At 40.7% G+C, this 16702-nt stretch overlaps 1 protein-coding gene across 1 annotated transcript in view; it reads right to left on the bottom strand.

Annotated features, from left to right (window-relative positions):
- Positions 1-16702, bottom strand: part of DNAH11 (dynein axonemal heavy chain 11) — a 368614-nt gene that overhangs the window by 221131 nt on the left and 130781 nt on the right. The window contains exons 31-35 of the mRNA XM_070787580.1: positions 15600-15731; positions 13643-13803; positions 9954-10110; positions 9692-9837; positions 4560-4676 (exon numbers count right to left, since the gene is read on the bottom strand). Of these exons, the coding sequence (XP_070643681.1) occupies positions 4560-4676; positions 9692-9837; positions 9954-10110; positions 13643-13803; positions 15600-15731 (713 nt within the window). The remainder of the gene's footprint in view (positions 1-4559; positions 4677-9691; positions 9838-9953; positions 10111-13642; positions 13804-15599; positions 15732-16702) is intronic.

Genomic DNA, 16702 nt, shown 5'->3' with positions numbered 1-16702 from the left:
TTATTATGGTCTACTGTGTTACATGTCTAATTTTTCATCCTAAAAATTCCCGAGTCTCTCTGGATCTATGTTATCAACTACTTCTACCTAAAGTAGCCCCACAATTTTCCCCACCGTTTCTAAGTAAATATAGGACAGAAAAGGCTAGCAAATTAGCTTAACTGGTACTTCCATAAATATTTCCAACTAATACTCAATGAGTATTTTGCATACCATAAGGGACACTATAGCTTTTCTGTACTTTCTCACTTAATCCTCTCAACTGTTCTTGTCTGTACTTTACTGAGGTGCAAACTAGGGTTCTGAGCAGTACAAGCGCACGACTTAGGCCACAGGCTGGGTAAGGAGTGGAGCCACGATACTTAAGGCTCAGGCATGCTGCCTCCACTCATGAATACTACAGGCATCACCCAATCGTCCTTCACACTTTGCTGAGATCAATACTTGTCCCATACACAAATGATGCTGCACTTATTTAAGCCAAATTTATGAAGAATTCACAAAATAATTTCCAAATTTTAAGACCCAAATGAAAACCTGTACAAGATGAACTGGAATACAAATGTAAAAAAACTGGAGAGATCCACAATTTTCAAATGGAAATACTCTGCAATTATTACATTTATTTCCAGGACAGTTATGCTCTAGAATTTTTTTTTCAAGGAAAAAGAGACATTATAAAATTGCTATTGCATTAAATTGCATTATAAAATTGCTGGAGAGAAAGCTACTATATGAGAAAACAAAGACATTCACTAAAGGGTATTAGAAAAATTGAATAATAGGGAAAATAATTCTGTTTAAATACTTATTTCATGTTACCTACAAAATAAGACCTTAATAGATGAAGTACATTTAAAAACTCATACTCCAAAAACTAAAAGAAAATACAAATGAAATATGCTTAAACATCTAGATGGATGGACAAGCAGATTTTAAGCTTGATAGAGTCAAAGAAATCACACTAAAAACTAGAGGTTCTTCCGTTCTGCGTGAAGTAGTATATTATTTTGAAGGCAGACTGTGAACAAAGACACATCTGACAAACATGGAAGAACTTTTAAAAACTAAAACTGATAAGCCTCCAGCTCATCAAGGAAACAAATGGAAATAAGACACAAATTACCCTTATCAGACATGGATTTCAGGACATCACCAGAGATAATAAGAGACTATTAGGAACAAATTAATGCCAATAAATGCAACAGTTTAGATATCATGGAGAAATCCCTTAAATGGGGCAAATCACAATTCAAGAAAAAAAAATCTGTATCTATTAAAGAAACTGAACTGATCACTAAAACAATTCCAACAAAGAAAAATCTAAGCCCAAGTATTTGTAAGACCTCACTGATTTATTCTATCAAATAGGGGATAAATAATACCAACCCAACAAAACTCTGAAGAAAATAGAGAAGGGAATATATGTTAAGTCATTCATGGGGTCAGTATTACCTGAGTGCCAAAACCAGATGAAGATATGACAAGAAAGGATGCTACAGACCAACATCCCTCATGGCATTGATTTTAAAATCCTCAACAAAATAGTGATAAATTGAATCCAATAACACAGATAAAATAATATCTCCTGACCAGGTGGAGTTTATCTCAGGGACGCAACACTGAATAACTGTGTAGTATCTGAACAGTGAATACAGTTTGACACATCAACAAAAAAGAAGGGAGTTACATGAAAACTTAAAAAATATATATCTAAAAGAAACACAGTGGAAAAAGTTTGCAACCTGTGGTGAGTCAAATGGTTTTGACTAGGATATTTCTAAAAACCATGAAACAAATTAAAAATTATATTTCATTGAAATTAAAACTTCTATTTTTGATGGACACCATTAAGAAATGAAAAAGCAAGTCATAAATGGAGGGGAAAATACTTGCAATGTGTGTATTCAACAAAGAAATTGCGTGCAGAATACAGCACTTCACAAAGAGGGTAGGGAATGGCCAGTAAGGTCCATGGAGAAATGCTCAGCATCATTAGCCATCATGGAAATGCAAGTTAAACCCACAAGGATATACCACCTATTTATTAGGTTGGTTAAAACTAAAAAGACTGATAATATCAAGTTTTAACAAGAATGTAGAACAATTGTTCTATATCGATGGTGAGGGTATAAAATGGTACAGCCATCTTAGAAAACAGATTTGCAGCTTTTAATAAACTCAAACATACATTTGCCATTTGACTTCCAATTCCATTCATAGATATCTATCCCAAAGAAACATGTATTCACACAAAGACTGTACATGAATGTTCACAGCAGCTTTATTCATAATCGTTCCAAAGTGGAGACATACATCAACAAGAGACTAGATAAACAAACTGAAGTACGCCTCTCCAATAGAATACTCAATTAGGAACAAAAAAGAACAAACTACTGATGCACTGGATAACTCTGATAAATCTCCAAATCATAATGTTCGAGGAAAGAAGGCAACACAAATGAGTACATACAGCATGGTTTCATTTACATCAACTCTGCTGCTGCTGCTGCTGCTGCTAAGTCACTTCAGTCGTGTCCGACTTTGTGCGACCCCATAGACGGCAGCCCACCAGGCTCCCTGTGCCTGGGATTCTCCAGGCAAGAACACTGGAGTGGGTTGCCATTTCCTTCTCCAATGCGTGAAAGTGAAAAGTAAAAGTGAAGTCGCTCAGTCGTGTCCGACTCTTATCGACCCCATCAACTCTAGGAAAGACAAATTTAACCTTTAGTCACAGAAAGGACATTGTGATATGGGGGATTAACTTCAAAGAGGCACAAGAGAACTTCCAGGGGTGTAGGAAACATTCCACATTTTGACTGCAGTGGTAATGTTTCCACCAAGTGGCTACTTCAGATCAGATCAGTCGCTCAGTCGTGTCCGACTCTTTGCGACCCCATGAATCGCAGCATGCCAGGCCTCCCTGTCCATCACCAACTCCCAGAGTTCACTCAAACTCACATCCATTGAGTCGGTGATGCCATCCAGCCATCTCATCCTCTGTTGTCCCCTTCTCCTCCTGCCCTCAATCCCTCCTAGCATCAGAGTCTTTTCCAATGAGTCAACTCTTTGCATGAGGTGGCCAAAGTACTGGAGTTTCAGCTTTAGCATCATTCCTTCCAAAGAAATCCCAGGGCTGATCTCCTTCAGAATGGACTGGTTGGATCTGCTTGCAGTCCAAGGGACTCTCAAGAGTCTTCTCCAACACCACAGTTCAAAAGCATCAATTCTTCCACGCTCAGCCTTCTTCACAGTCCAACTCTCACATCCATACATGACCACAGGAAAAACCATAGCCTTGACTAGACAGACCTTTGTTGGCAAAGTAATGTCTCTGCTTTTGAATATGCTGTCTAGGTTGGTCATAACTTTCCTTTCAAGGAGTAAGCATCTTTTAATTTCATGGCTGCAGTCACCATCTGCAGTGATTTTGAAGCCCAAAAAATAAAGTCTGACACTGTTTCCACTGTTTCCCCATCTATTTCCCATGAAGTGATGGGACTGGATGCCATGATCTTCGTTTTCTGAATGTTAAGCTTTAAGCCAACTTTTTCACTTTCCACTTTCACTTTCATCAAGAGGCTTGTGAGTTCCTCTTCACTTTCTGCCATAAGGGTGGTGTCATCTGCATATCTGAGGTTATTGATATTTCTCCCAGCAATCTTGATTCCAGCTTGTGATACTCAGGTGGGTGCATTTTATCGCAGGAAACAAAGCTGATTTAAAACATGAGTTAAAAGGAATGGGTTCAGACGCAACAGCACAAGTTCTCTGACAGATTGCCGTAAGTGTATAAACTGGCAGAGTATGTGTGGAAAGCAGGTTGTCAGTAAAGACCTGAACCATTCACCAAGTAATTCTACATGCAGAAATCTATTCTGGATAATAAGCTGAAATAAGGATAATGCTTCATGTGAAGGGATGTTTACAGCCTGCTATTTTGTGATCATAAAGAACCGAAAAGAAAAACACAAGCCCTCCATGTCAGACAATAGGGAATGGTTAAGAAGATTATGGATGAGCCAAGGGAGTGACCATTTTGGAGCTACAAAGAAATGGTATTTCTAAAGAATTTTCAGTAATATGACAAACTACTTATGTCAACACATTAAATGAGAATTAAATGAAAATCATGCCTAATCTAATAACTTAAGCTCATAAAACAGGAATTATAAGACTAGAAAAAATATAACAATCATATTTCTAGGTGATAAAATTGTAATTTTTTTCTTTATTCAGTTTCATATTTTCCAAATAGTCTGTACTTTGTCAATATTATATTTATAATAAAAATCATTTTATTATAAATATAATAAGAGCTAGTATTAAATGTTCAATGTACCATGTAAGTTTTATGTAACAATTTTGAGGTCTGGTTTCATATTTCACAAGAGTTACTTTATCATGGTGAAAGTTCTCTCTATAAAGGGATCCCAAAGAAACAATAAGGGGTTTTCCATAGAAATTCTTGAGTAAAAACAAATCATTTAACAGTGCAAACCAGCAACGTTAGGTGGCATGAGCGCTCCAGATGCTAAACCACAAAGCATAACACTTGCCTGAAAAGAGCTTTGAGATTTTCTGGTAATTCAGTTCGACCAGCATATCCTGGGTTCATAGTGATAAATATTCCGACTGATGGCTTCAGTATGATAGCTTCGCCAAGAAATACAAATCTACCAGAAGAAGAATGCTGATGGAATTAAATGTGTTCATTGAATATCAATGCACATTGACAAATGCAAACCACTGCAAAATGCAAATTATTATTAGGAAGCTGTTTATGCTGTGTAATTTTCTTTAAAATTCATAAGCATACATATTTTGAATATCTTGAAGCATGTTTATTAAAAATACACTCCCTTCCCCCAAAGAAATTACAAGTATGGCAAATATCCCTTTGTATTTTAGCATGGCCAGTGTGCTAGAATATAAAAATGAGGACTTGACTACTTCAACAGTTAATGAAAGGTGATGCCATCTTGGACTTCAACATGGGCTGCAATTTCTTGAATGTGATGTGGTACAGATAGAGAATGTCCAGCTCAGAAAAGAGAGGGACTTTTTTCAGTCGTTTCCTTGTCCGTGTGCTCACCCTCCATCTCTCCTTCCCTCCCACTTATTCAACAAATATCTACTGACCACCATTGAGAGGTGGGATTCCCAGGTGGTGCTAGTGGTAAAGAACCCACCTGCCAAAGCAGGAGACATAAAAGATTGTGGGTTTGAAACCTGGGTTGGGAAGATCCCTGGAGGAGGGCATGGCAACTCACTCAACTATTCTTGCCTGGAGAATCCCATGGACAGTGAGGTGTGGAGGGCTACAGTCCATGGGGTCACACAGAGTCAGACATGACTGAATACCGTGGTGCTTATGACAGCTAGCTCTGGGGCCAGATTGGGAGCATTCAGAGATCAGATATATCACTTTAGGCATATTCCATTCCCTCATCTAATACAAAAGGCGGGGAAGATAATAGTAATATTATCCAGTTTATTGGATTATATGATGATTTAAAGAGATTATGTATATAAATGGCTAAGAGTACAGTGTCTGCATGTGTGTGCGTGCCTGCTTAGCTGCTCAGTCATGTCCAACTCCTGGTGACTTCATAGACTGTAGCCTGCCAGGCTCCTCTGTTCATGGGATTTCCCAGGCAACAATGCTAGAGTAGGTTGCCATTTCCTCCTCCAGGGGATCCTCCCGACCCCGGGATCGAACCCATGTGTCCTGCATTGGCAAGCAGATTCCTGACCACTGAGCCACTAGGGGAGACTGTACAGTGCCTGCTGCTACTCAGTCACTTCAGTTGTGTCCGACTCTGTGCGACCCCATAGATGACAGCCCACCAGGATGCCCCGTCCCTGGGATTCTCCAGGCAAGAACACTGGAGTGGGTTGCCATTTCCTTCTCCAATGCATGAAAGTGAAAAGTGAAAGTGAAGTCACTCAGTCGTGTCCAACCCTCAGCGACACCACGGACTGCAGCCTTCCAGGCTCCTCCATCCATGGGATTTTCCAGGCAAGAGTACTGGAGTGGGGTGCCATTGCCTGGAGCATGGTAAATACTCAACAGATGTTAGTTATAACTATGGCTATGTTCAGAAAGCTTTAACAGGACCATTAGGCTGTTGAAGGCCAGGGAGATGGAACATAAAGGCCTGTAGGAACTAAATGGAAGGACAAGCAGAAGCGAACTTTCACACGGGGGTAAACGAAACACCCCCTTCATGGAGCACTGTCTTGTGGCAAAGGGGCTTATGTGACTCAGTGAAGCTATGAGCCATGCCATGCAGAGCCACCCAAGACGCATGGGTCATAGACGCAGAGAGCTCCACTGGGGGAGGGAATGGCAACCCACTCCAGTATACCTGCTGTGAGAGCATCATGAACAGAAACATCAACAACCTCAGATATGTGGATGATGCCACTCTAATGGCAGGAAGCAAAGAGGAACTAAAGAGCCTCTTCATGAGGTTGAAGGAGGAGTGTGAAAGAGCTGGCTTAAAACTAAATATTAAAAAAAAAGAAGATAATGGCATCTGGCCCCATTACTTCATGGCAAATACAAGGGAAAAGGTGAATTAGTGACAGATTTCCCCTTTCTGGGCTCTAAAATCACTGAGGATGGTGACTGCAGCCATGAAACCAGAAGACAATTGCCTCTTGGCAGAAAAGCTATGATGAACCTAGACAGCATGTTGGAAAGCAGAGACATTACTGAAATGGACTGACAAAAGTCTGTTTAGTCAAGGCTATGGTCTTCCCAGTGGTCACGTACGGCTGTGAAAGCTGGACCATAAACAAGGCAGAACACCAAAAATTGATGCCCTTGAACTGTGGTGCTGGAGAAGACTTCTGCAAGTCCCTTGGACAGCAAGGAGATCCAACCAGTCAATCTTAAGGGAAATCAACCCTGAATACTTGTTGGAAGGACTGATGCTGAAGCTCCAGTATTTTGGTCACCTGATACGAACAGCTGACTCACTGGAAAAGTTCCTGATGCTGGGAAAGATTGAGAGCAGAAGGGGAAGAGGGCAACAGAGGATGAGATGGCTGGATGGCATCACCAGTGCAGTGGACATGAACTTGGGCAAACTTCGGAAGATGGTGAGGGACAGGGAGGTCTGGCGTTCTGCAGTCCATGGGGTCGCAATCAGTCAGACATGACTGGGCGACTGAGAACCAACAGCAGCAAATTAAACACATATAAGGCTTTCTCCTGTTGAGAAACTGAGGGGCTGAAGTGGCCAAGGACCTGGGCCTCCATCATCAAATTCAAGAGGGTAAGAGAATGCCAATTTTAGGATTGTTTCTTAGATGCTAGACAAGGACGAAGAGGTGGACTGTGTATAGTCAAGGTACGAATGGAGAAATCTTCATTCCCAGAGGGTCAGGCTGGGGAAGGCAGACGGGCCTGGCAGGCAGCTATGGCAGCAGGACAGGTAGGTGGCTGAGCACTCTGCCATCACTCAGAGCAGGGACAGCCACGTGTCAAGGGCAGGGATCTCGGGGTGGGGGGCTGGAGGGACACAGCAAGATGCTGGAAGGCTTTGTGGCTGAGGCGTGGTCTCATCTCTTAAATCCTCAAACGAAAAGAGAATGTAATAGAACTCAGGAAATCATGAAGGAACCTAGCAGTCTGTACATGGGCCAGCATGAGGATGATCAGTTCACATATATGCACACACCGAGACCCTGGTTGGGAATTTTCACAAGTCCTTACACTGATCAGTTATCTCACTCCCTGTAAGAAAGGATGGCCTCAAAGGCATCTGGGTTACATCAAATAAGGAGATTTTGACTAAACGCTAAATCAAATGTCTGGAAATCACAGGGGAATAACCTCACTTCTGTAGCATACCATTAGGTCAGGGGCAGGTAAGGCAGCAGACACGTGGTAAACACAGGAAGCTGTTTTCCCAGAGCCATGTGGCAGGACTGAGAATTTTCCTAGAAGGTAGAAATATTCAGATGTATATAAAATAACTAGAAACTTCTGTAATTGGTTCACAGTTTCAAGGGACTGGATGATCCTTCCCTGATGGCAGACTGACATTTTTATGGATAAAACAGCTAGCTGAGCAAAAAACCCTAAAAATGGGGATCAATGTGTAGGCCAGATACATGAGATGGCAATATATACAAAAAAATGGTAGGAAGAAAACCATAATTGGGTACTGCAATACTGATTTCCCAAACAAATCCATCAAACCCTAAGTCCCACTCATGTTCTGTCTCTCAGAGTGTGGCATCAAGTTATGAAGTGATTAGGTTCTAGATCTATTTGACCCAAATAACTGGAAGATGTGAGGGTGTATTCTACTGGGACAAGACAGATAATAATATAGGTGTTAGTTCAAGGACCAAGATTTTGACTTTGGATCTATTAAATACGACAGGCCAGTGAGACTTCAAATTGAGTCCTAAGATGCCTCAAGACAATTGCTGACATTGTCTATGTAAGTCTAGATACCAGAGAAAGGAGATCTGGGCAGCCAGTAGCCAGCACCATCGATATGGCATTGAAAGCCATGAGATTAAATGAGGTGATCAAGGAATGAATAGAGACAGGGAAAAGAAGAGGCCCAAAGACTGTGACATCCTAAAGGAATGTCAATCCTAAAGGAAAATCAACCCTGAGTAATTATTGAAGGACTGATACTGAAACTCCAATACTTTGGCCACCTGATGCAAAGAAAGATTGAAGGTAGGCAGAGAAAGGGGCGATAGAGAATGAGACGACTGGATGGCATCACCAACTCAATGGACATGCTGCTGCTGCTGCTGCTAAGTCGCTTCAGTAATGTCTGCCTCTGTGCAACCCCATAGACAGCAGCCCACCAGGCTCCACCATCCCTGGGATTCTCCAGGCAAGAACACTGGAGTGGGTTGCCATTTCCTTCTCCAGTGCATGAAAGTGAAAAGTGAAAGTGAAGTCGCTCAGTCGTGTCTGACTTTTAGCGACCCCATGGACCACAGCCTACCAGGCTCCTCCGTCCATGGGAGGTTCCAGGAAAGAGTACTGGAGTGGGGTGCCATTGCCTTCTCCGCAATGGACATGAGTTTGAGCAAACTCTGGGAGATAGTGAAGGACAGGGAAGCCTGGCGTGCTGCAGTCCATGGGGTCACAAAGAGCTGGACGTGACTGAGCAACTGAGCAACAACACTGACATGGTGCTATGCGTCAGGCACTTGCCCAAGTGCTCTGCATCTAATTCTCACGATAATCTGTGAGATGGACACTATGCTTCCCCTCATTTTATAGTCAAGAAGAAATCAGCAAACGAGCAGCCCTGAGGATGAGGGAAAACTCGGAGGATGTGGGATCTTGGAACCTATGTGAAGAAAGTGTATCATGTAGAAGGGAGAGATGGTGTCAGACGCTGCCAGAAGGTCAAGTAAGATCAGGAGTGAGAATTGATCACAGGATTCAGTGTTGCAGAGGGTGTTTATTCTTTAAGTAATTAAAGTAATGTGATACACCTTTCTTGTATTCAACACTCAAACACCACTGCAAAGACATGGGGGGTTATTCAAAATAAATCTTCACAATTAACCAGCCACTCTCATTCTATCCATCTCATGGGACAGGGAGAGGCCGTCAGAGACTGTGGAGATAAGGTCTCCTCTATTGCTCCATGGTGCTCTTTCTACTTGGAACAACAGGAAGAAGCCACATGCCACTCACCTCTCCTTCCTGTTTCTGATGGCATCGTGTATCATTTTCACTTGCACCGACACCACTGACAGAACTTCCACAGAGATTCGATTGAACTCGTCAAAGCAGCCCCAGGCTCCTGTCTGCACCAGTCCCTTATAGATACTTCCTATGGACTAAACGATGGAGTGAGGCATTAAGAATTTGTAAACAGAAAAGAGTTTTAAGGTATTAGTTTGAATTACTCCAGATGAGGAATAATACTATTAGGCTGTATCATTGTATAACTTACCTTGTAGTCCATTTGCTCTGAACAGTTGAAGACATAAACCATCATGCCAAGGGCACGGCCAAGGTCTTTGGTGGTTTCTGTTTTTCCTGTTCCAGCCGGGCCAGCTGGAGCCCCGCTCATGGTGAGATGAAGGGACTGAGTCAAAGTAATGTAACACCTTTAAGCAAAAGAAAACACAAGTATTACAATTTTATATGAGATTCCTAGAAAAAGTGAAGGACAATCCAATATTTTTGTAAGTTTAAGAAGCTATGGTCCAGAATGTAGCTGTAATACAACATGTTGACATACCTCTGATTTGTTCATGGTAAAAGTCAGAATAATATTGTATCAAATTTAATTTCAGGTTGGCTGTTTAAAAATAGTAGAGAAGAAGGCATTGCTTTATCTCATTTCCAAAGAGCTGTGTATTTGAATACAAATGACACTTAATTTGTAATGCTCTTGAATTTCTGATATTTCTAGGTAAACATACTATTAATATGGCAGACAACATTTCAAAATATTGTTTATATAAGAAAAATAGGAATCTTGGATGATGAATTAAACACTTCATATTTTAATAAATACATTAAGAGATGAGATGTACAAATATATGTAAATATAAAGTATGCAGATAATATATACCTATTTCACTACACAAAGCAAATATGACACAGGTAATTTATTACATTAAAAATGTATTCAGGAATTCATTTCAAATGTGTTGTTATGTGTGTTTAGACTATGATAATACTTATTTTTGCAGGAAAGATTCAGATTCTTAGCCTAAGGAAAAATATGCTAAGACAGAATTTAACACTTGTAAAAGAAGGAAAACGAATACCTGGCCAGGACCTAACGTGGGGTTTCTGCAGATTCATGAATTATCTTAGTTTTAGTACAGACAGGGGATCTAGTGGGGGTACCCAGGACCAGTGTCTACTCTGCCATCCATCAAATGTTAACCTTAAACTGCATTTCTGACATCAACCTGCCTCAGTTTTTTCCTCCATAAAATGAGGTTTATTATAGCGTTATATTAAGAAAGCCAACTCAATGAGGTGGCCAAGTGGTGAAAGCAATGGACGGCTAAGAAAGCCAAAGGTGAATGCCTTAAAAATTCAAAGTACTATGCAAATTGAAGTAATTACCTATGGAAATTGCAAGAGTTTCTATTTTTTACAGCCATCACATTTCAGAGCATCTTACAATGAATATGGAATTCAAAGATCCCTGGCCTAGGAATTACAGCACTTTTTCTAGTGCAGACTATGCCCTAGCAATCTTTCCCTGTGGTTCCTAGTTCCACTGGATCTACGACCACCTATATGCTACAGACTACATTTTCTCCCTGCCTTCCAGCCAGGAGCAGCCAAGTGACCAAGCTCCAACCAGTGTGAAATGCACCGAAATGAGCACACACGCCCTAGGATGCCTCCTTTGAGATGTTTTTCCCCTTTTCCACAAAATGAAGTGTTCAAGCCATGTGTAGCATGTTGGCCACCCGGAAGCCAATACTGCTGAACCACACTCCTCGGGAATGTCACCCAACTGAGACCCCAGCTTCCATGCTATTGAAGCCCTTATATTCCGGGTCTTTCTGTAACAGCAGCTTAGCCTGCACCCCAGGAAACACCTGTGTTCCAGCCCAAGTCTCTCAGTTACAAACTGGGTGACCTGGGTCTCTGAACCCACCCACATAGGGGAGGAGATGATATTTTTCCAGCCTACCGCACCAAGGGAAGGTCAACACCAAACACGACATAATGGCAGTATTTGCAAGGTATCTTTGTGTTAATGTAAACTATTAGTAAATAATCCTGAGAATGAAATGGGAGAGAAATGAACATACTGTGAACATCTTATACAGCCCTATTCACTCTATAAAAGGAATATTAATCTTCCTTTTTACTTCCAAATAAACCTTACAGTGATTTTCAAATTGGAAAGTTAATATGCTATTGGTCCTCACTATTGATAGACTTTAAAACGCCTCTTCCCTTTTGTCCTGTACCCTGTATCCTTCTCTATTAACAATGGCACGGATACAGCAGATTCTAGGCATTTGCAGTTTTGACGATACAAGTGATTTTGTCAGGCTACAAATTTTAATTTCTCACGCTGAAAGCAGTACGTAAATTAACTAGATAGTGAACACTGACTTTAGTGAGAGGCAAGTTAAAGAGCACTGAATTAGAGAAACAATTACAGAAGCCTTATGATTTATCAATGACATAGTCACAAGTAGATTAATACGTTTAAGAACAATCCCAAAGCTAATGAGGGAATTTCACCAATCTCCCAGGGCACCATTATGACCCCAGGTCGACAGACAGACTTGAAGCTGTTTGCACTTTCATTCCCAGTAACGTATGCGGCATGGTGATAACTGGGTACTTGGGAACATGAGTATGATCTTGAGGTCTGATTTCTCTTTCATTAATGACAAAGACTAAATATGCTTTCTCCCATCAAATAATTTAGCACAGGTTGGAATACTAACAAAGAATTTCAGGTCAAGGTGACATATCCTTATCTCTACAACATTCTGACTGTGTGTATCTATTACCCTGGAGTCAGGAGGCAATGAACTTTTAAGAACCACTTCCTCCTTTGATACACTTGAGCCACACTGGGCTCTGTATCTATCCCATGAAGCAGCCAAGCGCCTTTCCATCTTAGAAACTTTGTACTTGTCTTTACCTGTAACTATCTGGCCCCGGATGTCTGCCTCGCTGGTTCCCTGTTATCATTTGAGTCTTGGCTCCACTGTCCTCTCACAATCTATAGCAGGCTCTCCCTTCAAGAGACTTTCTAACATATCACCCTGTACTATTTTTGTCATAGCATATGGACAACCGACTCATTTGAAAAGATCCTGATGCTGGGAAAGATTGAGGGCAAAAGGAGAAAAGGGCAGCAGAGGATGGGATGGTTGGATGGCATCACTGGTTCAATGGACATGAACTTGGGTGAACTCTGGGAAATGGTGAGGGACAGGGAGTCCTGGCATGCTGCAGTCCATGGCGTCGCGAGGATTTAGACACGACTTAGCGAGTGAACAGCAAGTATTACCCCCTAACACAGCTCTGTTAATCTGTTTACCATTCCTCTCTGTTCCCAGCCACTCACGAGCCACACTCCCCTAGACAGTGTGCTTTGTAAGAGCAGGAATCCTGCCTGCTTGATCCTGGGACGGTCCTCAGCACAGTGCTTCAGAAGTACTGTATCTGCTGAACCATTCCTGTTCTCCCTCTTTTCTTCCTTCACTATATGTAACCTTCAGAAATGAACTTACCATAGGCAATTCTTCTTTTTACACTTTCAACAAAAGGATGCGGCGGGAGAAATGGTTAGAAATCCTGATATCAGGGTGTCAGCCATAAATAACCAGCGAGAATGGACTCTGAGATCAAAGACGCTGCCTTGAGCCATATTAATGGCCCGTGGTTTCATGTTTCTACCACACAGTACCTGTCATTATGCTTTTCTAATTTGGTTCTCTTGTCTCTAACACCAACATACACTGTGCCACTCAGTTAGTACATTTCCATACTGCTTTCACAGAGTTTCCCTATTTGTTCCACATTTTCCTGCAACCCTTTATTTTCAGCCATCGAAAATAATTATTTTGAGACATCTTACCCATGCTAGGGGACTTCTTTTGACTCGGCTTTTCCCATCTGACTTCAACTTATCATTGTTACCTGTCAGTCAGAGGAGTGATCACAAGTCGAGGGCTGTTTCCTAAATATTCATAGAAGTACTGGAACTGGGCATCGCAGATATTTACGAGACAATGTTTCTGGGTATCCTCCCACCGGTGACGAAGCTGAGAGAGCCAAGCAAAAGCCTCGGGAGTGACGACCTGAAAACGTCATCTGATCACTACACATGAACACTGAAAGTTTTAAGGCCACAAATGTAATCCATTAATTAACTCTGTTGAGTCCCATTTTACTCCTAAAAAATCTCACAAAAGGGAAATCTCTTGCATGCTCCTGCAAACTGTAATTGCGTGTAAATGGTTGAATACTTAATCAGAAATATGTGTGTAGTAAAAGTCTTCGTTTTAAGAAGGCTATTACTGTACAACAACATCAATTTCTTGATGCAATGCTTTTTCCTCTTTTGTGAATCACCCTAGAGGATTGGATCAGTTTTGTGACTTTATATTCATATCAGTGGAATCAGATGGAAAAAGCACATAATCCATTATTTCAGCATGTCAGACGTATAAACAAACTACACTTTCAACCAAGTCCATTCTAAAATTGTTTTGCTTTTATTACAGATTTCCACTCCATTTTTCATTAGGTCAAACAACAGTATTTTTTCATTGCCATTATTTCTTATTTTACTCAATTCTATCCATTATTTCCTAGTTTGAAAAATAATTCCAGTCTCTTTCCAGATCCAATGTGACCCAAGGATTTCCTAGGAATCACTTGAAGTTACCAAAATTATTATCTGCTCATTGTCTATGTCTACCTGAGTCTCCACATTGCATATTTAGGCACACCAAATGAGCAGGAATTAGACAAAGTCTTTATCTCTTTAAGTACAAAATAAAGAACATATTTTAAATTAAAACTGCTGCTGCAAGCAAACCATCACTGATTAAAAAAATGATAAAATATGCAAGGTCATATCAATGGCTCATCATCAAAATGAGAACACATGGTAAGAGTATTTTGCAAGGACAAATTTTAGATTAGGATTTAAACAACATTATTCAGTAAGTCTCCTGAGCCTGGATCAAGAACTGTTTCTTTTTATGTTCACACGAGGAAGCATTTGCTTGTACTTTGTGGAGAGAATTAAAATTCGCTTTGATTTTAATAAATTGAGAATGAACTAGAAAAACAACAGAAAATATGTCACAATATAAGCATACCCTCAAACCATGAAGGTAATTACCACCCTCAAAAAAAAAAAAGAAAAGAGAGATTTGGAAAAAGTAGTTTTATGGGCATGGTATGTCAGTTTTGTTCACTAGACGATCGTACTTCTGACATTTTAAGTAGGAGTATATTTTGAAAAAAGGATGAGTAATTCTCCTTCCACATTAAACACTGGAGGTATCAAAGAGATACATGAACTTTTTAAAGAGATAAGGAAAGAAGGTAAACAATGCATTGAAAGGAATAGAAAGTAACTACTATTTTTTTTTTTTTTTTTCAAGTAATTTAGCCTGGAATGGAAAAGACAAGGGGTGGCCAACATTTCTCTTTCTTCAAAAAGAAACTAATCAAAGGCACACAGAGATGATTGAGGTGGCCCACAATCTTACTGCTATTGACGGGATAAGCCACAGAGGTGGTCACCACAGGCCAACGGGCAAGATGCTTAGGTGTAGAGAAGACACAAAGCAGGGAAATGAACACATGACTTCTTGGAGGTCCCACATCCTGGCTTAATTTTTGGATGATCTGAAATAGAGGAGCCTTACGAGGCCAAATCCCTGGGGATATCACTTGGGGTAACTCTTTTAAGGATAATATATTTGTTAACCCATATAAAATGTATCCAAAGTAAGTACAACCAATTTCTTAGGACTAATCAAAAATACCAACTTAAAAAAACTGCTTTCTCAGAAATATTTTTGACAAAAACACCACTTTTAGTAAAGAGCAAAAAATACATGAAATCTCTACAACTTGCCTTCTGAGAAATAAGTTTTGCCACCACGTCTCTGGCATGGACATCGATGGTACAAATTGTCATGATCTTCTGCCTGTCTCCAGGTAGAAGTTCTCCCAGCAGAAGTGCAATCAGTGTATTCAACTGAGAAATCTAGAAGGAATTTTTTTAAAGGAGGTAAGAGTTACAAATATAGAATTTTATAGCCCAACAGTCTTTATAATTGTAAAAAGCCCTTTAGTTTACAAAATTATTTCAAATACATTGTCCCAGCTGGCCCTCCAACAACTGTAGGGGTAGGAGTGGAGTGGGAGGAAGGGATTTAATTAATTAATTAATACAGAATAAATATTACTACTGCCCCCATCCCCCTACCTCCTGAGCTAAGACTCTGAGAAGACAACTCAACCTGTAGGAAATGACAAAGCCAGACAAAGAAGCAGGGTTTCCTGGTTGCAGTGACCTGACTATCCACGTAACCATATCTAGTCTATGACTTCAGTGGAATAGTAATGACCATAAAATTTTAAAAGGTTAAATTGAGCTAGCTTCTGTCAAAGTATAGTAAGAATTAAAAACAGAGTGCTTTTTTGATCGGTTGGTTTTCTGTTTTTTTGTGTTTTTGCATGGAATATAGGGTGATTACTGAGAAAAGCTTTCAAATGTATGGCTGAAGACTGCTGCACTTAAATCTTATTCATACCCCTGGTGCTTCCTTGGTAGCTCAGCTAGTAAAGAATCCACCTGCAATGTAGAAGACTCTGGTTCGATTCCTGGGTCGGGAAGATCCACTGGAGAAGGGATAGGCTATCCACTCCAGAATTCTTGGCTTCCCTGGTGGCTCAGCTAGTAAAGAATCTGCCTTCGATGCAGGAGACCTGGGTTGCATCCCTGGGTTGGGAAGATCCCCTGGAGAAGGGAACAGCTACCAGTCCAGTATTTTGGCCTGGAGAATTCCATGGACTGTATAATCCACAGGGTCACAAACAGTTGGACATGGCTGAGCGACTTTCACTTTTCACTTTCATATCCCTGATGGCGGTGGTTTAGTCACTCAGTCATGTCTGATTCTTTGTGACCCCATGGACTGTAGCCCACCGGGGCTCCTCTTTCCATGGGATTTC

This window comes from Bos indicus, chromosome 4 (assembly GCF_029378745.1).
Source record: "Bos indicus isolate NIAB-ARS_2022 breed Sahiwal x Tharparkar chromosome 4, NIAB-ARS_B.indTharparkar_mat_pri_1.0, whole genome shotgun sequence".
Classification (NCBI taxonomy): domain Eukaryota; kingdom Metazoa; phylum Chordata; class Mammalia; order Artiodactyla; family Bovidae; genus Bos; species Bos indicus.
This window is presented reverse-complemented; position numbering and strand designations above follow the sequence as displayed.